Below are 22508 nucleotides of genomic sequence, written 5' to 3'. Positions count from 1 at the left end.
TCTTTCTAATTCTTAAACCGCCCTCCTATTTTTCACTCCTCTCTTCGTTTTCGCTTCCAGAACGTAAAAGCACCAATTCCTGAGCCTTTGGATTTTGTGATACAAATTGGGTTCGTTCTTGGGTGTCCCTGTTACCAATTTAGGGTTACATTTTCTGAGGTTTACTTAATACTTTACCATTTCCAAATTTTGTTGCCCATGACTTCCTTTACCACTTACCTCATCCTTGTGAGTTTATGCCTTTAAAAAAAAGAAGGAAAAAAACCAACCCTTTATTGTTGTTTTAACTGGGTGAGAAGGCAGCAAATGTAAGATGTGTGTTCAGTCTATCACGTTAATTAGAACAGGGCTCATACTTTTCACTACTACACCGTACTGCTTTACTTCATTGCCTCTTTTATGGTGTGGGAAGATAACCTAGGTTTTTAATAATATAAAGGGATGTGGATCCCATCTTTTAGATTACAATTCATTTATTCAGTACACTTTTATTGGCTATTATATGCCAACCACTTGTTGAGAATTTCAGATTCAAAGACTATCTGGAGGAGCTCAGAGTCTGGTGGAATTCAGGTGTCTACAAAGGAAATTTAAGCACATTGTTATAAGTGTATAATAGGAATAGAAACAGTACCAAGGAAGCACTGAAGAAGAAGGAACTAATTTTTCCTGGGAGAGTAAAACAAGACCTCACAGAAGTTACCATGTTTGAACTGAGTCTTAAAAGGGTTCTGCTAGAGAATGGGGTGAGGAAGTAGGAAAATATGGAGTAAATAGTGAGAAGTTCACTGTGGTTGAAGCAGATTGTATAGGGGAGAAGGAACAGATGATGAAACTTCAAACATAGGTTTTGGAGGGTGTTTTATGGCATGGTAGGGAGTTTGCATTTTATTTTAGGTCAGATGGAAACTGGAGGGCTTTAAGAAAAAATAGAGATTTTTTTTTAGGAAGTAACTGGTGACACCTGTGGTATGGAATAGAGAGACAGATGGCAGAGTGAACATTTGGTTGGTTCTTACAGTATTCTGGGTAAGAATAAGAATCTGAGTTGAGGTCATGTCTTCAAATCCAGTTATACTGTTTCTGAAAAAGTAACAGGACTGAATGGACATGGGAAGTGAAAGAAAAGGAATCATCAAGGTTTTTGGCTTAAGAGTCTGGTGAATGGTGATGCTATTAACCGAGATTAGAATATAGTAAGAAAAATAGGTTTTAGGAAAAAATGGGATGTTTTTAGTCTTCAACATATTTAAGTTTTAATATAACTTTATTGGCTACAAGTGGAGATGCATATTGGAAGCTGGAAATATCTATCACCAACTCAGAAAAGAAGGTAGACTTCTTTTAGGCACTAGGCATGTGGGCAAATTAAAAATTAGGGAGCTAATAACATGGTTGAAGCCACAAGAGTAGGTAAGGCCACCCAGGGACACTATTTAGCTCTAGATGAAGCCTAGAATGAGATGGTAGAGAGACAATCAAGCAAACATGAGGGAAAAATAGGGCCCTGTCTTATACAGTGCTTTTCCCCCTCCCTTCCTCCCTCCCTCCTTTTCAGTTTTTTAATGAAATATTGATTTGATAAAAAAGAACATATCAAACATCTATAAGATAAAAGAAATAATGTCCTAATTACAATGTATTCACCACCCTTTTTAAGAGAAATTACCAGTATCTTTTGAAGTCTTTCTGTACCTGTCTTGTATTTCATCCTATTTCCTCTCTGTTCTATAACTACCATCTTGAATTTTTAAAAATAATTTTTATTTTTGGTTTGCCACATATTTTTTGTCCTTAAACAAGTTATTGTTTAGTTTTACATGTTTTTGAATTTAAAAACATACAATCATAGTGTTTATAGTCTTCTGTGACTTGATTAAAAAAACTCAACATTTCTAAGATCATCATTGGCATTACAGCTGTTGTAGTCATTCATTTTCATTGCTGTGTAATATTCCATGCAGGAATAAACCACAACTTATCTCTGTATTCTAGTGTTGATGGATGTTCATCATACATTGTAGTTTTTTTTTTTTTTTTGGCTGTTACAAATGGTGCTGCTGTAAGCATTCTTGCAAACATCTTTTTTAATTTTTCTAGGGTATAACTAGGGGTTGAATAGCATAATAGCGTTCTCCTAGTGTACTCACGTGTTCAGCTTTACTAGGTAATGCTAATCTGTTTTCAGAAGTACTTGTACCAATTTACAGTTCTTCTAGTATTGTATAAGTGCTTTGTTCCACATTCTTGCCAATATTTGATATTATTAGACATATTTATATGTCTTCATCAATAGTATGGACACAATAGGGCGGACCCTATTGTAGTGTTCATACTAATGTTGTCATTGTAATTTTAATTAGCAGCATTTTTGTTTTTCATTTTTTCATTTATTAAATTTATTGGGGTGACATTAATAAAATTATATAGGTTTCAAGTGTATATTTCTGTAATACATCATCTGTATATTGCATTGTGTGTTCACCACCCAGAGTCAGTTCTCTTTCCATCACCATTTGACCCCGTGTTCCCTCTTCTGCCAACCCCACTTCCCCCTTATCCTCTGGTAACCACTAGACTGTTGTCTGTGTCTATGAGTTTTTGTTTCTTTGTTTATCTGTCTTGTTCGTTTGTTGCTTTCAGTTTTATATCCCACATATGAGTGAAGTTACATGGTTCTTGACTTTTTCTGTCTGATTTATTTCACTTAGCCTAATAATCTCAAGATCCATCCATGTTGTTGCATTTTTTTTTTCTTTTTTTCCTGTGCAGACTTCAGCATCTTTCATAGTTTATTCACCATTCTGGTTTCCATTTCTGATAACATATAAAGATAAGTAAGATGGATTGACTCTTATCTCAATTTGCATTTAGTTAAACTTGCTTAATTGGAAGCTCCAAACTTTCTTTCATTAAAATATATTAGATTAGCTACATCAATTAGTTATAACTAATTCTGTTTCAGTTTACTCATTTGAAAAACAATAGGCTTTAACTAGTTAATATCTAGTGTCTCTTTTACTAGTGTCTGTAATTCATCTGATAGTTTTCTTGTTGGTTTTTGAACTTAGAAATAAATTAGTTATATTGTAGTGGTAACCTATAAAGTGTTGATTCTTGTTTTGTTTTTTGTTTTTCATAAAAAAATGTTGGGTTTTGTTTCTGTAAGATGTGATATGTTAGTTTTCCAAGGAACTCTCTTTTAGATGAATTTCCTAGACAGATACTACTTTTATTTTTTAAATTCTTAAAATGCTATTAAAACGATAAGTTCGAGTCTAACATATGAATTACTCTTTTTCAGAGTGAAGATACACAACAGCAAATCATCAGGGAGACATTCCATTTGGTATCTAAGAGAGATGAAAATGTTTGTAATTTCCTAGAAGGAGGATTGTAAGTAAAGCATTCCATAGACATTTTTAATCTTTGACTGTATGATTAAAATGTATACTGTTTAATCAGTTTATGTTAAAAGGTTCCTAATTTTAATTAATTGGATGAGATGAATTTATTGCCACTTATGCTAGCTATAAATCTAACTTAAAGATGTTTTTAAGATATGTAATCATTTTTTTTCTTTTTAAGAATTTTATAAAGGTATTTTAAATAAAGATAATACATTCACATGGCAAAAATTCACATTGCAAGGAAGTATAAAATGTAAACTGTCTCCCTCTCCGAACTTTAGTCCTTCTTCCCAGTTTTTTGTGTATCCTAGAAAATTAATTTTGCATTGACTAACATGTAAAAGTATGACCTTAAAACGTTTTATTTATGTGATCAAACCATGTATGCTAGTTTGCATGTTGCTTGTTTTCAATCAATATTTTGAAAAGCTTTGTGTGTAAACACATCCAGACCTACCTTCTTCTCTTTAATGACTACAGAGTACTCCTTAGGGTGAATAGATCTGTTCATAAAATTTTAGATTACATCCTTTATTTTATTATTACAAACAAGACTGAAGTCTGCTTTTCAACTATATATTTCTGTATGTGTGTACATGTATGTATAGGCATGTCTGTAGATATATAAATTACAGCTAATATATTTTTCTATTTTAAATGAATAAATGTTACTTATAATTAAATTGCCAACGATTAAAATAAATACTTTTAAATTACTAGGTTCCATAAATACAATTTGCTATCAAATAATTTTGTAAATGTTCCCCCCATGTTTATGTAATTTCTTAATAAGATACTTCCTCATTGACCATTCAAAAACTAAACTTTAACTGAGCTCCATTATGAATAATCACAAGTTAGTCAGCGTAACCTACACTTTGTATCTTAAGGTACGTATTATAAAAAATAGGATAGTAGTAATTCTTATCTGACCATAAATTACTTTTTATCATGTAGAAATTTTACTGTCTTTTCATAACATTTTATATTATGCTGTGCTTAAATTTACAAATACACACTTAAAATTTGTAAATTTTGCTGTTAATTCAAGACTTCCAATTTAATAGTTGAGACAGGTACACCTGCTTTCTGTTTTTGTATTTTAATTGTACTTTACTTGGTTCCTTTAAACTTCTGTAGTTTAGTTGTCTTTGCCATTACCAGGACTTCCCTCATCTCAGCCTCTTAATCTCTTATCTCATAGGAAACTTACCACCCAGCACAGTGCACTGCATGTGATAGACGAGCAAGAAACTGGTTGATCTAACCAGGGCACTGTTTGAACTAGAAATTATGTGATTATTCCTTTCCAACCTTATAAAAAGTAGAAAGCAAATGTTGCATCAAAGATGAGGCTACACGTCGGTTGGTTCTAGTTTTGTCATTAACACACTGATTTTCTCGGCCAGGTAACTTAAATTCTTAGACCTCAGTTTTCACCTCTGTAAAATGAGGTATTTGGACTAAGGATTTCTAAACTTCTGTGGTTTTATATGATGTATTGCATTCCATACAAGAATTTGTATCAGTATTTATTTTCAGTATTGTACTATAGTTTAAAGATGAAATTATGTTTTTAAAGGCAAAATATATACTTGCCACATTAATTTCTTTGCTTTCTTTTACTAACATTTATAGCCATTTTGAAACTTAAAGGTTGGGTCATCTTTTAATGCAGAGCCAAACAAGAGTGTAAGATAACTCACTGCTACATTGCTGATTCAGGATGAAACAAAGCCTGCTGTTTGCGCTTTTTGTCTCTTTCAAGGAACAATCGCAGTCATAACCTTTAAAAATAATCGCAGAGAATTTTTAAAGTTCACATATTTTTAAATTGAATATCTTTTCTAGAAATGTATCTAGCATGGTAGAAATTTTTTTTGTAAACGATTATTTCCCCTTTTTCTATTAGAGAACATAAAGATAGTGTATAGAGAATTTGTTTCTACAGGGCTTGTAAATTCAGTGTTACCATTATTAAGTTAGTTATAGATGTTATTTTCCCATATCTTGTTTGATTATTCAATTAGCTTTGTTTACATGTAGTCCTGCTAATAAGTTAGTGCTAGAGGGCCTTTTGAGAGGGTGAACCAGTTATTGTAAACTTAACTATGAAATAGCTAAACTCTATTTAGAAAAATGTTAGATGTTTGGAATGATTTCTAAATTATTTTTAAAATTCTGTAATTCTAGTCAATATAAAAACAGTTGATGATAGAATTGAATATCTCTTAGCTCTTTTTTCTTTCTTTGCATTTATATTCCAAAAAATGTATTTTTGGAGATCTTGATGGGAAGTCCATCCAAATTTAAGAAGAAATGTCATTCTTTTTATTTTCTAGTTGTTAATCAGTCTTAAGCTGTGTAACTTACTGTGACCTATGGAGTTAAATCTATTAAACACTTACAAATGCCCTGTGATATGATTTCTGTCTACTTCTCTGACCTCATTGTTTACTAATCTTTCTTTGTCTTCAAGCTTTGTTTCTCTTCCCTGAACATCCAGATTTCGTTCTTGGTGAAATAGCCTTTTTATTAGTTGTTCCCTTTGCCTGAAATGCTCTTCTCTAGTTTTTTTCACAACTGGCTCATTATCTAGATCTCAGCCTAAATATCAGTCTTAACATCCAACCTGAAATAATGAATCCATCAATATGGTGTCATCCTATTTTGATTGCCTATGTACAGTAGTACTCTCCACTCTGATAATTTTTTCTTATTTATTTGTTTGTTTATTGTTTTTTACCCACTGTCAGTGCCTGGCACATAGTAGTTACTCAGGAGAGAATTGAATGAATTAATTAATTAAAATTAAGCACCAGCATCTTTCACTTGACATTTTTGTAGAAAACAACCATCTTAATTTAGTCTCTAATACAAATTCACTTGAATGCTTTGCTATTAAATAAAAGGTTTTTAAGCAAATTGTCAGTTTGCTTGAGCTAATGAAAATGTTTTTCATTTTGTTCCTATAACATTGCAATTGTTTTGTTTTGTCATTTAGATTAATTGGAGGATCTGACAACAAACTGATTTATAGACATTATGCAACGTTATATTTTGTCTTTTGTGTGGATTCTTCAGAGAGTGAACTTGGCATTTTAGATCTAATTCAAGTAAGTTAACCCTTGCCTCTAACTGTCTTAAATAACAATTTTGGCATTTATAGTTTTAAAAACTTGTATGTTCTAAATTTTCTAAACTAATGTTTTGTTTGGTAAGAAATGAAGTGTTCCATAGTAGATATTGGGTGGATAAAAGAGGGATGAGGGATGTAGAAACATGTAGACTATCTTAATCTGATTAATACTAATCCCAGCTAATTTCATCACGCCCCTCTTTTCCTGTTCGTGTAAGTCACCGCAAGAGCCCAAGACTCATGATTCTCTTACTATATGTATCCAGATCTGACCCCAAAACCCACTGTCCCTGTCTCGTGAAAATCTTTTATTAAGTTTCTGGAGCTTAAGGTCAGTTATCAGCAAATTCCTCTTAATCTTCAACCTGTTCTGTTAATACTACCTTCACCTCTTTGCTCTAAGTTAAATCTAGTTTCTCTGATGACATTACCTGCAACCCTTTCCAGTGGTAGCAGTTTTCTCTCATGCTTTCTTCATACCATGGAGTCTGGAGGTATTCTCTTTGCTTCTCATTGCTTTTTCCAGACGATTCTCGCTTCTAAAACATCTCCAACTTTATCTCATGTTATCAAACTGTACCTGTACCACCTTATACCCGTTCCGTGGCAGTAATCTTTCATCCCTACTTCCCATTCATTGGAGATTTTGTCAAAAACTTTCAAGGGTCTGAGATTTTACCTCACTTGCAAGCTAACAGGGTAACTGCTACAGTTTCATCGATGCTGGCAGAAGACAAGAGATTTCTGTGCCAGAAACCAAGGACTATTACTAATAGCAAAAGCAGGAGCCAAAGTAACAGCATTTGCTTACATTGGTTCCTCAAGTCCCAGTTCCCAAAGTGTGTCTTGAAGAGGGCCACATGATACCTGCGCACACAGTGGGCTGAGCTGTAGGAGAGGAACCCCAAGCTTAGGGAACTGGAATCTTTTATAATGGACACTAATGCACGTCTGCCCTTGACACGGAGGAAGAAAATATCTGCTAATAGTATAGGTAAACCTACCCTTTGCTTCAGAGGGAGACAGTCTCTGTTTTCCAAGGCTTTTTGCTATATAAGCTTGCTTGAAAAGATAGTCCACAATAAAGGCAGTCAGAAACTCTGTTCCCATTATGTGCAGAAACGGGAGACCCATGGAGAATTGTTCCCTGCATTCACTCCTGTCCTACTTGTGTTAATAATTCTTTGTGATTTCAGTGTTCGTGGATAAGTCTTCCACTACGCTGGTATCTTCAAATGTAAAATTCCTTTTCTTTAATGAATTTTGCCCTCTACCCCACCTCACTACTCATTTCATTCCTCCATCATCTCAATTTCACAGTTTCCACACTCTACCACCTCTTATCTTTCATATCGCAACTTCTATTACTCCAACAATTCTTTAAGACTGTTGGGATCTTCAGTCTTTTAAATCTATCATTTTTTCACTGTCCTTGAACTTCTTGATGTCTTACATTCCTTATCCAGCTTAAACTCTATGGTCAGTCATGATAATCACACCCTTATATACTCATATACTCAGCTCCTTCCCTGTGCCTATACATCTGAACATATCAGAGAAAAAACAAAACAAAAACATAACCATACTTATTGGCCTCACTTTAAATTCATGATCCCTAACCTCATTGAGGCCTTAAAGCTTCCCAGAAATCGTACTGTAGTTCCCTGGTCCATTCACTGTCCCATACTCCTAGACAACTACTTACACATTCTTCTTTTTCCTTAAACCTCTAGCACTTCTAGCATCTTGGAAGCAATCATAAGAGAATTTCCACAGAACGCCTACATCCGTGTCCGTGTACTCTCTCTACTCTCTTCTGTGAGAGATGAACTCACTGTCCTCCTAAGCTAAGGCCAGTTTCCTCCTCCTCATTGCTGTAGCAATTCTCCCTTTTTCTTTTGTGTTACTTTTTCGCTCTTATATCATTCCCACTAGCCTACAATATGTTCTCCCATCTTAAACCAAAAAAAAAAAGCCCTGTCTTTACTTCCTTCTCCAGCCACTGCCTCGTATCTTTTCTTCTCTTTACAGCAAAAAACACTTTTAAAAAGTTGTCTGTTTACAGTGTCTCAAGTTCTTCTTCTCCCATTCTGTCTTGAACGCACTCCAATGAGGTTTTTAGCTCTATAATTGCTGAGCCAAAGGTTTTCATCAGTCCTCCTTTATTTGGTTAAGATTGTCACTCTCTCTTCATGAAATGTCTTCTTCACTTGGCTTCTAGGACACCTTACTGGCCTGATTTTCCTCCTCCTTCTGCAGTTGCTTCATTTCAGTTTCCTGAGCTCTCCAACCTCTTTTTCTTTGGCAAACCCTCTTGGATACACAGAATCTGACAACTTATTCCTCTCTGCACTGCCACAGCCTTGATCCAAGCCGCCATCAGGTCTTGCTTGGGTTATTACAGTAGTTTTCTGACTGGCCTCCCTGCTTCCACTGTCTTTTCCCTTTGGTCTTGTCTCAGTATAACAGAGTGATACTACTAAAATATGTTGTATCTTACACTCTTCCATTCTGAACTCTTCAGTGACTTCCCTTCTCACTCAGAGTAAAGGCCAAATGCCTTACAAATGACCCATGAAGCCCCTATGTGCTTTGACTCCTCTCCCCACATCCTGCTACTTTGTCGTCGTCTCCTTTTCCTTTTGCTCTACCCACACTGGCCTCTTTGCTGTTCCTCAAATATACAAGGCATGCGTCCACCTCAGAGTATTTCAACTTGCTGGTCTTTCTACGTGATTGTTCTTCCATTTGCTATCCCTGTGGCTAGCACCATCGTTCTTTCAGATCTTGATCCAGGTGTCACCTTCTTAATGGTAATCCTTGGCCCTTCTCTTTGGTAGTTTCTAACCCCTTTCCTGCTTTATTATTCTTTTCCTTAGTACCTATTACCACTTAGAATACCAAACATTTGACTTACTATATCTTGTTTATTGTCATTTAACCTTATAAGATTGAATATAAGCTCTGTGAAGACCAGGATTTTTGTTTATTTTGTTCACTGATTTATCCCCATTGTGTAGAAAGGTCCTGACACATAGTAGGTCCTCAACAGATAACTGTTGAATGAATGAATGTATTTAATGCTAAGTTTTTTGTACTTTCTGTTTGTGATATTCCATTAAAATTTAAAAATTAACTGACAAAAAATGTGGTTGCTACAAATAATTGTATTGCATTATGATTATCATGAGGGAATGTTCTGAATTTATATTTTCTTTTCCTTTCTTGACTTGGGACAGTGCAAAAACATAGGGACAGGTAGGTAAGTTGTAGATTAGAAGAAGCTGCATGTCAAAAGGAAGTTTTATTTGCCAAACAAGTTTCATGTTTTTGAAATCAACAAGGAGGCATGGTTTGAGATCTAATTAGTTATAAAGTAAATGAGAAATTAATCAAAGCAGAAAATTATGGTAATACTTATGAGTACTAAAGCTTAAAAATATTAGAAGTAGGTAGTATCAAATATTGGCTTTCAGTATCAAATATTGTTAAAAGAAAGAAAAGACACATGATAAGTAAAGGTTAATATGCTAGATTACTCGTAAATCCATAATTCTTAAAGTGGGTTTTGAGGAAGAACTAGATTAGATATTTGAGTTCTATGAAACCACAAAGAAATCATGATAAACGTTCTTGGTATGTTGTTTTTTTTTTAATTGGTGGCGAGGAAATGACACTTTTAATGTAAACATGTATATATCAAGATAAATAAACGTGTATATTATGAGGTAGAATAGAAATTTTATGTAATATTTAAAAGCTTTAAGAGGAGACTTTTGAGCTTGAGGTGGATATTCCTGAAGACCTTGGATATATATTTACTTTTTTCCTGGGATTACTTGAGCAGCACTGCTAAATTTTGTTGTGTTTTATTTTCCCAAAGGCTTTTCTAGTGACGAAAGAGAAGCCAACTTTTCCATATTCATGTATTGGTAACAGTTCAGGGTTGATCAGAACTCTATACTGCATTGCCTTTTAACTTTGTTAATTATTACTTTTGTTGATTTATCTTATATAATAAGTAGTAGTTAATTCATTATACCATTATTTCAAAGAAACTTTGTATTTTTTAAAACATGGTTTTTTAATCTGAAACTGTACTTATATTTCTCTCTCAATTATCCATGGCTGAAGAGAGTGATAGAGATACACACTATATTCCAAAACACTGCTTTTTTATTGTCTTGACATAGCTACTAGTGTTATAAGAGGAAAAACAGAAAAATAATCCATTTCAAATTCATTCTATTTTGTTGAAGAGAAATATTGCAATTATGAAAGACTAAAACAAATACAAATTTTCCCAGAGGCAAATCAGAAGTATTTTACACTTGTGTCCTGAGATTTAAGAATTATCATTGATAATTATTTTCATGCTGTGGTTCATCTTAATGGTGATGACAGCATAGTTGTTATACTTCAGAAGGGAGTTATACGGGAACTTGTCAAAGAACAAATATTCTTTATCATATCTGAAGTAATTCTATTATGTGTTTGTGGAAAGTGGAAACTATGTCTTATGTTTTGCAAAATTTTATAGCCATTACTGTTGAAATGTTGATTCTTGATATTTCAAATTTGTCTTGATTTTATATAAGACATAGATAAGAGAATTTCAGGAGAATTGTGTTATCTTCCCATTACTAATGTAGGCTAGAACTGGTTTTGCAAGGTCCTATTGAGTTATCACATGTTGAACTAGCATGTCACAAAAGAAGAATCACAAAAGAAGAAAAGTTCTGTAATGTACCTTACAGGGTCTAATTCTGTCACTACTATGAAACGGAAGTTCTGTAGTTGATGTCTTTCCCCTGTTATTACCACAGATCATTCAATACTTAAGAGGGAGTGCTGAACATGTATGAGTCAGTCACTTTTAAAAACATTGGTTGAGTGAACAAAGATGGAAAAGCTTACTGTTTCTGCTTCTGTTTCGTGAAACAGCTATTCAGAGCTTATTTAGAACTGATTTTCTTATTTTGTCCATCCTCTAGTTTTGAGACAGGCATATGTAATGTAAAAAGTAAACATGGAAAATTATAAGCTAAGAATTTAGATCAAAACCTCTTGATTTTGCATATTCTTTAGAGAATGGAGCAAGAAAACATAAACATCAATATATAATTACTAAGCATATGCTTAATTTTGGTATTTTGAATGTTAAAAATGATACCATTTAAATTATCATGGAAGCATATTATTTTTATGCAAAAATTTTGTGTAAATGCATATGTCATCCCAGATTTGACATTATGTCTTGTATAAAATCTAGGAGAAGTCATTGTTAGTAAATTCCTCATCATCAAATTGAATAATCAGCTTATGTTGTCTTTTGTTTCTTTTTTTAAATTCTTTATAAGTTGGAAAAAAAGACGATCCTTTTTTGTTTCTGATATTTTACTGTGATATTGACTGCCATATAAGCAAATTTAAGAGTTGACAGCTAGCTTTTTTTAGTCCTTTCTGTTGTAGCATATCTTCTTTGGGAATGTTAAAATATTTACACAGTGAGAATAGAAGTTCATTAAATATTAATGTCGAATGTTTGAGTTATTTATGAGCAGTCATATTGTCCTCAATTTATTATCCCAAGCTGATAATGGAGGCATAAAAGTTCAGTAGGTAATTCCAAATTTTGTTGTTTTCCGTACCACATATTGTAATTATATCAGCATCAGTCTTGTTCAGATGTAGTTAGGGAAAAATTGAGAACTAATAGCTAAACTTTTCTTTAGGTATAGAAAGGTGTGTTTTGACCATTGTTTTAGAATATGCATATGAACTTGTGCTCCATGTATAGCATTTTCATTACTATGGTACTGAGCATTAGACTAGCTTTTGTGAAATTATTTTGTTTATGGCTGCTAATGCTAATTTAGTATGAGATTGAGTATGTCATTTAATCTTTATACACCTTGAATTTTTTCATCTATAAAGTATGCTTCTTTCAGTGTGCTGCCTACAGACCTTGCGAAAGGTGTTGTGAATTAAAGCAAACTAGTAGTGGCTAAAACCATTCAAGCTGTGCTTTGTACTGGCTGTATAACTTTGGGCAAGTTATTTAAACTCTTTGACCCGAATTTTCCTCAAAATGGGGGTAATAACAATAATACCAACTCATAGAATAGGTACAGGTATTGAAAACAAGATATTGTACATGAAGCTCATGGCTAAAAGAATGACAGGGAGCAGTCAGTAGTTTTTAACTAATGTTATCATTAAAGCATGTATTTACAAAGAAGACATAATAAAGTATTATTTCATTAGTATACAAACTGAATTGGATAAAGAATTCCTTTTAGCGTTTTTTCATTTTTACATGAATTTGTGAATATTTTGTATGTGTGTAATGGCTTAGGATGAATTCTACTCTATGGTAATAGAGTTATGTGGTAAGAAATGGGCTTAATTGGGGAAACTTGTAAGCCAAGAATAGTGAGGTAAGGGAAGATCCCCTAATCTTTCCACTGTCACATAGGTATTTATGCCGAGGTGGGTGCTGCCTGACAGAATGGCGAGCCCGTGGAAGCCTCGCCCCGACCTGCATCATTCTCTTCTATTACATAGGCAGGCGTGAAAGCACCCTTGTCAGTGGGGTGACGTACACATAGACTAAAGCTTTAGGCTACGTAGGTTTAGGCTCTGTAGGCTACGTATGTTTTGGAGAATTATCTGGGAAACTCAGCTGATTAGCATTTGGGGACTATGAGAGGTTGCAGCTCCCTTATTGGGAGGGAGGCAAGGGAATAAACCCCTGATCCCCTGGGAAGATGTGTTCTGGTTCAGTTCGTCCTGCTGGAGAAAGAGGGAGTCCTGGCCCTGCTGGCTTATTTTCCAGGCAATCCAGAGTGAGTGCCCAGGGTCATTTTAGGAAAATTCTGCCTGCTACACCGTACTGTATTACCAGAGTGTTAGAACTTTCGTTTTCAATAACTTTTTTTCTTCAATATATGTGGGAAAGCAAAAAATATTTCTGTAAACAATTTGAATTAGATACTGTTAGAAAGTGAGATTCCTAAGATTCTTTCCTATCTTATTTTCTTTTTGAGAAGTCTAATTTCCAATAATTGGAAATATAAAATTTACTTTTCAGTTATGTACATTGCTACTTCTTCATGATAAATCTTGCTAACAAATTTGGTGATACTTACTGTTCTGATTTGCATGTTTTGTTATCTCAGCAGTTCTCTCAGGAGGCGTGATAGTGTCAGATTGGCATTTGGAGACTGATGGCACGGGTTTGAATACTGGCTCTGTCATCCAGCAGTTATATAGCTTTGAGCAAATGACATAGCCTTATCCATCCCCAATTTTCTTGTCCGTAGGTACTGATGTTCGTACCTTCCTTGCCAGCATTGTTGTAAGATTTGGAGCTAATGTATATAAAGCAGTCGGCATAGAGCCTAGAATGTAGTAGATGTTGTTATTATTTACTTAGTAATGGTGAAGGAAGTATTTTTGAACTCAGGTACTTAAAGTCAGAATTTTGGAGCTGGAAGCAACTTAAAATTAAATTGTTTCCCTTCAAAGTAGGTTTGAGAGAGAGAAAACAACTCAGTTTATGGTGTTTTCCTTTAATTTAAGGTGTCTTCTTTATTTTCCAGTGTAGAATGGTAGGTTTTCAGGGAGGAATTGGGGCTAGAGGAGGAGAGCACCCTTTGAGCTTGGTTTTTCAAATTGTTTTATTCTTTAGAAATTTTTAAAACACTTCTCATGTTGAAATGATTTCAGACTTACAAACGAATGGCAAATATAGTACAAAGAATTCTTCCCTACACTCTCTTCACCCAGATTCCCCAAATTTAAAATCTTGGCATATAACCACGGAACAACGATTAAAATCAGGAAATTAACATTGATACAGTACTACTGTTTAATCTTCAGACCTTATACAGAATTTACTGATTGTTCCATTAATATCATTTCTTTTCCTTCAGAGTTCAATTCAGGTCACATACCGCATTTAGTTTTCATGTCTCCCAAGTCTCCTTTACTCTATGATAGTTCTTCATTTTTATCTTTTGTTTATGTCTTTCATACCTTGATCTTTTGAAAAGTACTGGCCAGTTATTTTGTAGAATATTCCTCATTTTGGGTTTGTTTGATGGGTTTCTTAATGATTAAGTTCAGGTTATGTATTTTTGGCAAGAATACCACAGAAGCCATGTTATGTCCTTTTCAATGCATCATATTAGGAGGTACAGGATGTCATTTTGTTCCATTTCTTGTGATATTTATTCTGATTCCTTGGTTAAGGTGGTGCCTGCCAGGTTTACTATAAACTTCCATTTTCCCTTTTTGCTTAAAAGTAAAAAGGAATAATTTTGAAACTGTAAATATCCTTTTTCTAGTCATATGTTTGGTCATTAATTTTTAACATATATTGATGATTCTTGCCTGAAAGCATTATTACTGTGGTATTTGCCAAATGGTGATTTTGTTTTTCCGTCATGACTTCTGTATTTCTTGGTTGAAATTCTGTAAGGAAAAGCTTTCTAAGATTTTTATTCATTTTATTTTGGTTTAAAATTAGTGCTCTAAATAGCAATTGTACCATGTTCAGTTGTAGGTAGAATATCTTTCAAGGCCAAATACCATTTATTTTTATATTTTTTATTTTACAGCCTTTTAGTCATGCTATATCTTCAAAATCCAGCATGTATTATACACTAACAACATTTCTTCTCCATTTGGACTGGCTACATTTTACACGGTCATTGGTATCTTATAGGACAGGCAGGTTTAGACTTTTTAAAATGAATTCGTTTTGACATTCAGTATTAGTTTATATTAATTTCAGGTGTACAGCATAGTGGTTAGACATTTATATAATTTAACAAGTGATACCTCTGACCCACCTGGCACTATGCATAGTTATTACCATATTATTGACTATATTTTTTATGCTTTATTTTACATCCCCATGACTGTTTTGTAACTTCTTAATCCCTTCACCTTTTTTACTCTGCCCTCCAACCCCCTCCCATCTATCATTCCGATAATCTAGTACCCATCTGACACCACATCTAGTTATTATTGACTGTATTCCTTATGCTATACGCTACATGCCCATGACTACTCTGTAGCAACCAATTTGTATTTCTTAATCCCTTCCCCTTTTTCACTTACCCCTAAACCCCCTCCCATCTGGCAACCATCAAAATGTTCTCTGTATCTATGAGTGTTTCTGTTTTGTGTGTTTGTTTATTTCATTCTTTAAATTCCACATATAAGCGAAATCACATTGCGTCTGTCTTTCTCTGTCTGACATACTCCCCTCAGCACAGTACCCTCCAGGTCTATCCATGCCACCACAGATGGCAAGAACCCATTCCCTTCCATGGCCGAGAAATATTCTACTCTATATATGTACCACCTCCTCTTTATCCATTCATCCATCGATGGACACCCAGGCTGCCTCGACATATTGGCCAGTGTAAACAATGCTGCAATGAACATATGGATGTACATGTCCCCTTAAAGCAGTGTTTTGAGTTTTTTTGGATAATTATCCAGAAGTGGGATTACTGGGTCCTTCTTTGTCTCTTGTTGCAGCCTTTGTTTTAAAGTCTATTTTGTGTGGTGTAAGTATTGCTATCCCAGCTTTTTTTTTTTTTTCATCTCTGTTTTCATGAAATATAGTTCTCCCATTCTTTCACTTTCAGTCTGTATGTGCCTTTCGATCTGAAGTGAGTCTCTTATAGGCAGCATATGTAAGGGTTTTGTTTTCTTATTCATTCAGCCACTCCATATTTTGCTTGGAGCATTTAATCCATTACATTTAAAATAATTGTTGATACGGAGTTATTACCATTGTATTATTCATATTTTTTATCTTTTTTTCTTTTTCATCTTAAGTCCCTCTAATCTTCCTTGTAGTACTGGTTTGGTGGTGATGATGAACTCTTAGCTTTTTCTTGTCTGGGAAGCTCTTTATCTGTCCTTCAATTCTAAATGATAGCCTTTGCTAGGTACTCTTGGTTGTAGGTCCTTGCTTTTCATCACTGAATATTCTTATTCTGTACCAATCCCTTCTGGCCTGCAAAGTTTCTGTTGAGAAATCAGCTGATAGGCTTCTGGGAGCTCCCTTGTAGCTAACTAACTGCTTTTGCTGCTTTAAAGATTCTCTCATTGTCATTAACCTTCGATATTTGAATTATGATGTGTCTTGGTGTGGGCCTCTTTGAGTTCATCTTGTTTGGAACTCTGCACTTCCTGGGCTTGTATGTCTATTTCTTTAACCAGGTGAGGCAATTTTCCCATCATCATTCCTTCAAATAGGTTCTCAATCCCCTGCTCTCTCTCTTCTCCTCTGGTTCCGTACCTATGATGGGAATGTTGATATGCTTGATGTTGTCCCAGAGGCCTGTTAAACTATCCTCGTTTTTTTTTAATTCTTTTTTCTTTTTGCTGTTCTGATTGTGTGTTTTTTGTTACCTTATCTTCTAGATCACTGATTTGATCCTCTGCTTCATCTAATCTGTTGATTCCCTTTAATGTATTCTTCATTTCAGTTATTGTATTCTTTATTTCTGATTGGTTCTTTTTTATGTTTTCTATCTTCATTTTTATGTTTCCTATTGCTTTGTTGAAGTTCTCCCTGAGATCATTGAGCATCCTTATGTGTTTGGAGCTCTGCATCTGGTAGATTGCTTGTCTCCATTTTGTTCTTTTTCTAGAGCTTTGTTCTGTTCTTTTATTTGGGACATGTTTCTTTGTCTCCCCATTTTGGCTGCCTCCTGTGTTTGTTTCTATGTATTAGGTAGGGCTGCTAAGCTTCCTGGTCTTAGTAGAGTGGCCTTATCTAGTAGGTGCCCCGTGGGACCCAGTGGAGCAGTCTCCCTGGTCACCAGAACTGGGTGCTCTTGATGTGTCCATTGGGTGTGTTGTGTGTGCCCTGCTGTTGTAATTGAGCCTTGGTTGCTGTTTGCATGTCAGTGGGAGGGACTAACCTTCAGGCTGATTGGTTGTGAGGACTGGCCGTGACTACAGTGGAGGAGCTGTGGTGTAAAGCCTCACCCTACAGAGCAGGGTTCGCTTTAGTGGAGCTCTGGTGCCTGCCCAGTCTGCCCTTTGGGTGTGTTGTCCTTGGAGTTGGCTGGATGATGCTCCAGGTTGGTCTGAACCTGGCCATCAGGTTTGCCAGCCCTGAGGCCTTCTGGGAGGGTACCCACTGCAGGCCAAGTTTAGCCATCACCTGTGCCCAGCCCAGGGCCACCTGGCATGAGCCACAAAGCAATCTGCAGATGGCCACCACCTGCCCTGTGCGTGGAGGTGACTCAAGAGGCCAAGCCTCAAATGAGGACACCTGTCGCTAGTGCCGGGCTTAGGGCTGCTCAGCCAGAGGTACGGGACACGCTGAAGCCACATGCTGTTTGTTTGGGTTTTGTGAACCTTTGAGAGATTTTAGGAAAGTCTGCAGCATGAGCTAAGATAGCATTTTTGTACAGTACAGCCACTGGAAGCTGCCTGGGTGTGCCCAAAAGTTTGGTGGGGCAGGGTGTCAGGCAATCACTAAAGCAGGGAGATGAAAGGTGATAGCCAGTTTGATGGAGACTCAGATATGGCTTCTCCACGTAGGGAGGAGGAGGGCTCAACAAAGAAACAATGGCTACTGCTGGCTTCTCCATCTGGGAAAAAGCTGCCCCTCCAACCCTTACCCTGAAGCTAGATATTTCAGTTCCTCCCCGTATGTTCCTGGTGCCACTGAAGCTGCTGTCCCAGTGCTGGAGCTCAGAGCGAGTGAGTCCATTAGCGGTCCCTTTAAGAGGAGTGCCTGGGATTGCAGCCTCCCTCTGTCTCACTCAGCCACAATCTTTGCTGGTTTTCACAGCCAGAAGATATGGGAACTTCTCTTCCCAGCACTGGAACCCTGGGCTGGGGAGCCTGGTATAGGTCTGGGGACCCTTGCTTCTCGTTGGTGGACCTCCAAGGCCAAGATATCCCTTCTGATTTTTAATGGTCACACATGGGTGTGGAACTAGGGTGTGGGACCAGCCTGTTCTGTGTCTCTGCCCGTCCTACCAGTCTCAAGGTGGCTTCTTCTGTATGTCCTTAGTTGAAGGGCTTCGTTTCAGCTAGACTTTAGGCCATTCTTAGTGATGGTTGTTCTGTGGTTTAGTTGTAATTGAAGCGGTCCTGAGAAGATATGAGCACAGTGTTTACTTACTCTGCCATCTTGACTAGAAAATTCCAGCCAAATACCATTTTTAAAATCAACTTTTGTTTGGAACTTTAAATATAGTTCTAACAATTTAAGTCAGTGTACATTTTTAAAAAAAATGTTTCCATGAGTAGCTTGTGTGCTGAGAAAGAAATAATCAGAGGCTACTTTCATTTTTAAAATTAATATTTGTTGTATTAGCCTGACAAATTCAAAACTCTGTTTCTTCCTTAGACTTCTAAATTCAACATATAAATCATATATAAGTCACTTTAATGGAGGGGCAACAATGTAAATAAATTTCCCATAGTACAAGCAGTCTTTGTTTTGCACTATAGTATGTTAATGTGGGTGGTAGTATGGAAAGTTAAAATTGTGCTTTATGCTTTTCTGTATTTTCCAAATTATTTAAATAATCACTTTTACTACATTAAAAATAAAGTCCTATTTTTTATTCTTGTTGGAGGGATTATTCCTAGTGAATAAGAATGTAGATTCTGCAATGAGACTTTGTGGATTTTAATCAGGACTCTACTACCTGTGTTAGTAGTTAGTTAACTTTTTGCTTTAGATTACTCTTCTGCAAATGGTTGATAATAAAAATACCTGCCTTGTGGGATTACTGTGAAGGATTAAATAAAATAATCTATTTAAAGCACTTGGAACAATAGCAGTGCCTTAATAGTACATACTGTATAAATGGTAGCCATTATCATATTTACCTTTTGTAAGAGAAGTAAATCAGTTATTTCTGATTTATTTCTATTTCTGTTTCTGAGAAAAACAGTTATTGATGTGATCCTTTTCAGAATCATTGCGACATGAGTATAGAAGACAGTCCTCTCATCAACCCTTCATTTCTTCATATTTAAATTGAGAGTTTAGTATCTGAAAGTGCCTGTAATAATGCTCAATAAATGTCTCTGTTTTTACTAACATTGTCATCATTGTCACATTAGTGTCCAAGTCAGGTTTAGTGGAAACCTAGTCCAGAATCTAGTCATATGCTGAGTCGAGTGCCACACGTCAACACAAACACAGCTGTGAGACACTGATATACCAAGGTTATGAAACCTCACCGAGCTGTGTGTACAGCGCTACCAGTGTAAGCACACGGTGGCAAGTTCGCGAACGTAATTGTCAGACCTCGTACACACCTTAAACACCATACCTTAAAGATTCTGAATATTATGTGCAATGGTACATATTGGAAAGGGTACCTAGGCTGCATTCAGAGTTTGTCTTCAGAGGTAATTGATCTGATTTTAAGTTCAGTCTGTCTTCCCTAGCTTATTGGTACATTTTTAGCAGTATACTTTGATTCTTGGTTTGAGCTAAACCAGTTTCTGTAGAACATTTTGCTGCTGACTAAGAAAATAAATTCTTTTAGATCTCTTGGCATTTTATTAGTATTCTTAAATGTATGCCTCCAATTCTTGAGCTTAAGACTTTATCTTATAACATGTCAGTTTCACATTTATATACTTCATTTAATATTATAGGTTACAAATAGTAGGATCAGTTCATCTTAAAATTTAACAGAAGTCACCAAACCCAGAAAGAAATTATTATTTAACGTAGAAACTCTAAAAGGGAGGTGGGGGTGTGTGCTAAATAAGTGATATTGCTTAAGGATATTTTGTGGCATCTATTTTTATTTTATCTAGTGTACATTTTTATTTTTCTGTATGTGTGTAGCATTATAGTACTAGCTAACATATATTGAATATTATTTTTGGTGCGACACTGTTCTAAGCCCTTTATATTTATTCATTTTTATCACTGAAACAACCCTATGGTGTAGGTGCTGTCTTTATGCCCAAGTGAAGGAACTGAGGCTTAGAGTTAAATAAGATTTAACTAGATTTCATAGTTAGAGGCTGCACTGGAACTTTAATAGAGACATGCTGAAGCTTGTGCTCTTAAGTGCTCTTAAGTACTCTTAATTGCTAAGCTGCCTCATAATAGATTCCTGTTGTCCTTTGTGGCCTGGACATAATATATTTGTAATTAAAGATAAAGGAAACAGAAGGAAGTTCTGTTGATAGAAGAGCATGGGGAAGGGAAACTTTATATGTGGATGTGGCATTTTTCTGAGTATCTCTAGCTTTTATATTTATTTTTGAAAAACTAGGTAATTATTAAAATGAAGGAAAATTTAAAATATGGTTCTCTTAGTAAATTAAAAGTAACTTTTCTCCCATTAGCCTTTGAATTCCTTGAGGCCAGAGATTAATGAATAGCTATTTAGTAGATAACTGTTATATTGAAATTGACTTTAAACTTTATTTTATTTTAAAAATGAAACACAAGAGGGTGCTATTTACCATTCATGACTAGTTTTTGGTTTTAAAATAAATCTTTCTCCTTGTGAAATATAGTGCAACAGCAACTTTATTATTTTTTGTTGTTGGTCTGGCTAGAACTCCCATGGCTCATTAATTTGTTTTTCTTAATGTCTTTACTTCAGTTTGTAGATTAATAGTTTTTTATTGGCCTTGTCCTTGTAACACATCAGCAGTGGGTATCTATTATACCTTGGGGCTTTAGATTTCTAGTTATATTAAGTAATATAATTTTCCTAAATTAAAAAGAAAATTAATGGAAAGTTTTTTGAAGAGGGTTTTGATTTTTTTAACCAAACTTACCATTTGAATGCATTAAATTTTAGGAATTCTTTTCCTAAATTAAGAACTTGTAGTTATAATGACATTTTGCTGCAGGGTACTTTTTAAAAAATATTCACATTTTTCATAGGTGGTATGGTTCTGGTTTAAATATTGACAGCCTTTTTTCCTTTTAAGTTAACAAGCAAATCACAAAGTGTTCACAGCCTCAGCATATAGTTACCTTGCTTTTATATCAGTATTTATTAGCAGAATTAGAATTTTCTATTTCTATTTTAATTTTATAGTAGCATGTATTGAGCAACAGATAAACAACACTGACTTCCATTTATTAAATGTTTTGGGCACTGTGCTGAGTGAGTACTTTATCTAAATCATTTAACTAAATCTTTAAGATCATGCAGAACAGTAAGTAGTTTTATCACCATTTCATAGTTCTGATATTTGGAGTTAAGTCATGCTCGAGCTCACGTAGGTAGGTGGCGACATAGCAAGAATTTGAAGGCAGGTCTCTCTGGTTTCCTCACCACTATACCACACTGCCTCTGTAGGCGGCCCATATTTTTTGCCACTCCATAGTTCACAAGTGGCACTAAGACATTTTTTTTTAATTTTGTTCAACATAATCTGCACATTCACTGGTTCCACTGATCTTTCATAGGGAAATGAAGGGAAACTATTTAGGCAGTATTTTCACCAAGATAGTCAACTCTTAATGGTTAAAAAAGGATGTCTTTTGTATATGGGTATTCAAACCACTGGAACTGAAAAAAGTAAGCATGAAAAAATAAAGTCTAATAATAATTTTATATTTACGAGGTCCACCTCACACTGTACACAAAAATAAATTCCAGATAGATTCAGTCCAAATATGAAAAATAAAACAATAAAGCTTTTGTTCTCTTCTGGGAGAATATATTCTTGACATTGTTGTAGGTAAAGATTTCTTAAATTGGATATAAATTAACCATAAAAGAAAATAAGCTGATAAATTGGACACTATTGAAATTTAAAACTTCTGTTCTTCTAAGAATACTGTTAGGAGAATGAAAAGGCAAACCACAGAGTGGGAGAAGATATCTGCAATAGGTACATATGACAGGACTGCATCTAGAATATGGAAGGATTACAGTGGTACCTAGGTTTTCAAACATAATCCATTCTGGAAG

The 22508-nt window shown here is 35.1% G+C and overlaps 1 protein-coding gene across 6 annotated transcripts in view; it reads left to right on the top strand.

Annotated features, from left to right (window-relative positions):
* Positions 1 to 22508, top strand: part of AP3S1 (adaptor related protein complex 3 subunit sigma 1) — a 64643-nt gene that overhangs the window by 12589 nt on the left and 29546 nt on the right. For all 6 annotated transcript variants that reach the window (XR_002137042.2, XM_074328585.1, XM_019727834.2 and 3 more), the window contains exons 2-3: positions 3305 to 3396; positions 6415 to 6526. Coding sequence is in view for 5 of the 6 variants with exons in the window: in XM_074328585.1 (XP_074184686.1) it covers positions 3305 to 3396; positions 6415 to 6526 (204 nt within the window). In the remaining variant the exon portion in view is untranslated. The remainder of the gene's footprint in view (positions 1 to 3304; positions 3397 to 6414; positions 6527 to 22508) is intronic.

Source organism: Rhinolophus sinicus, linkage group LG03 (genome assembly GCF_036562045.2).
Source record: "Rhinolophus sinicus isolate RSC01 linkage group LG03, ASM3656204v1, whole genome shotgun sequence".
NCBI lineage: Eukaryota > Metazoa > Chordata > Mammalia > Chiroptera > Rhinolophidae > Rhinolophus > Rhinolophus sinicus.
This window is presented reverse-complemented; position numbering and strand designations above follow the sequence as displayed.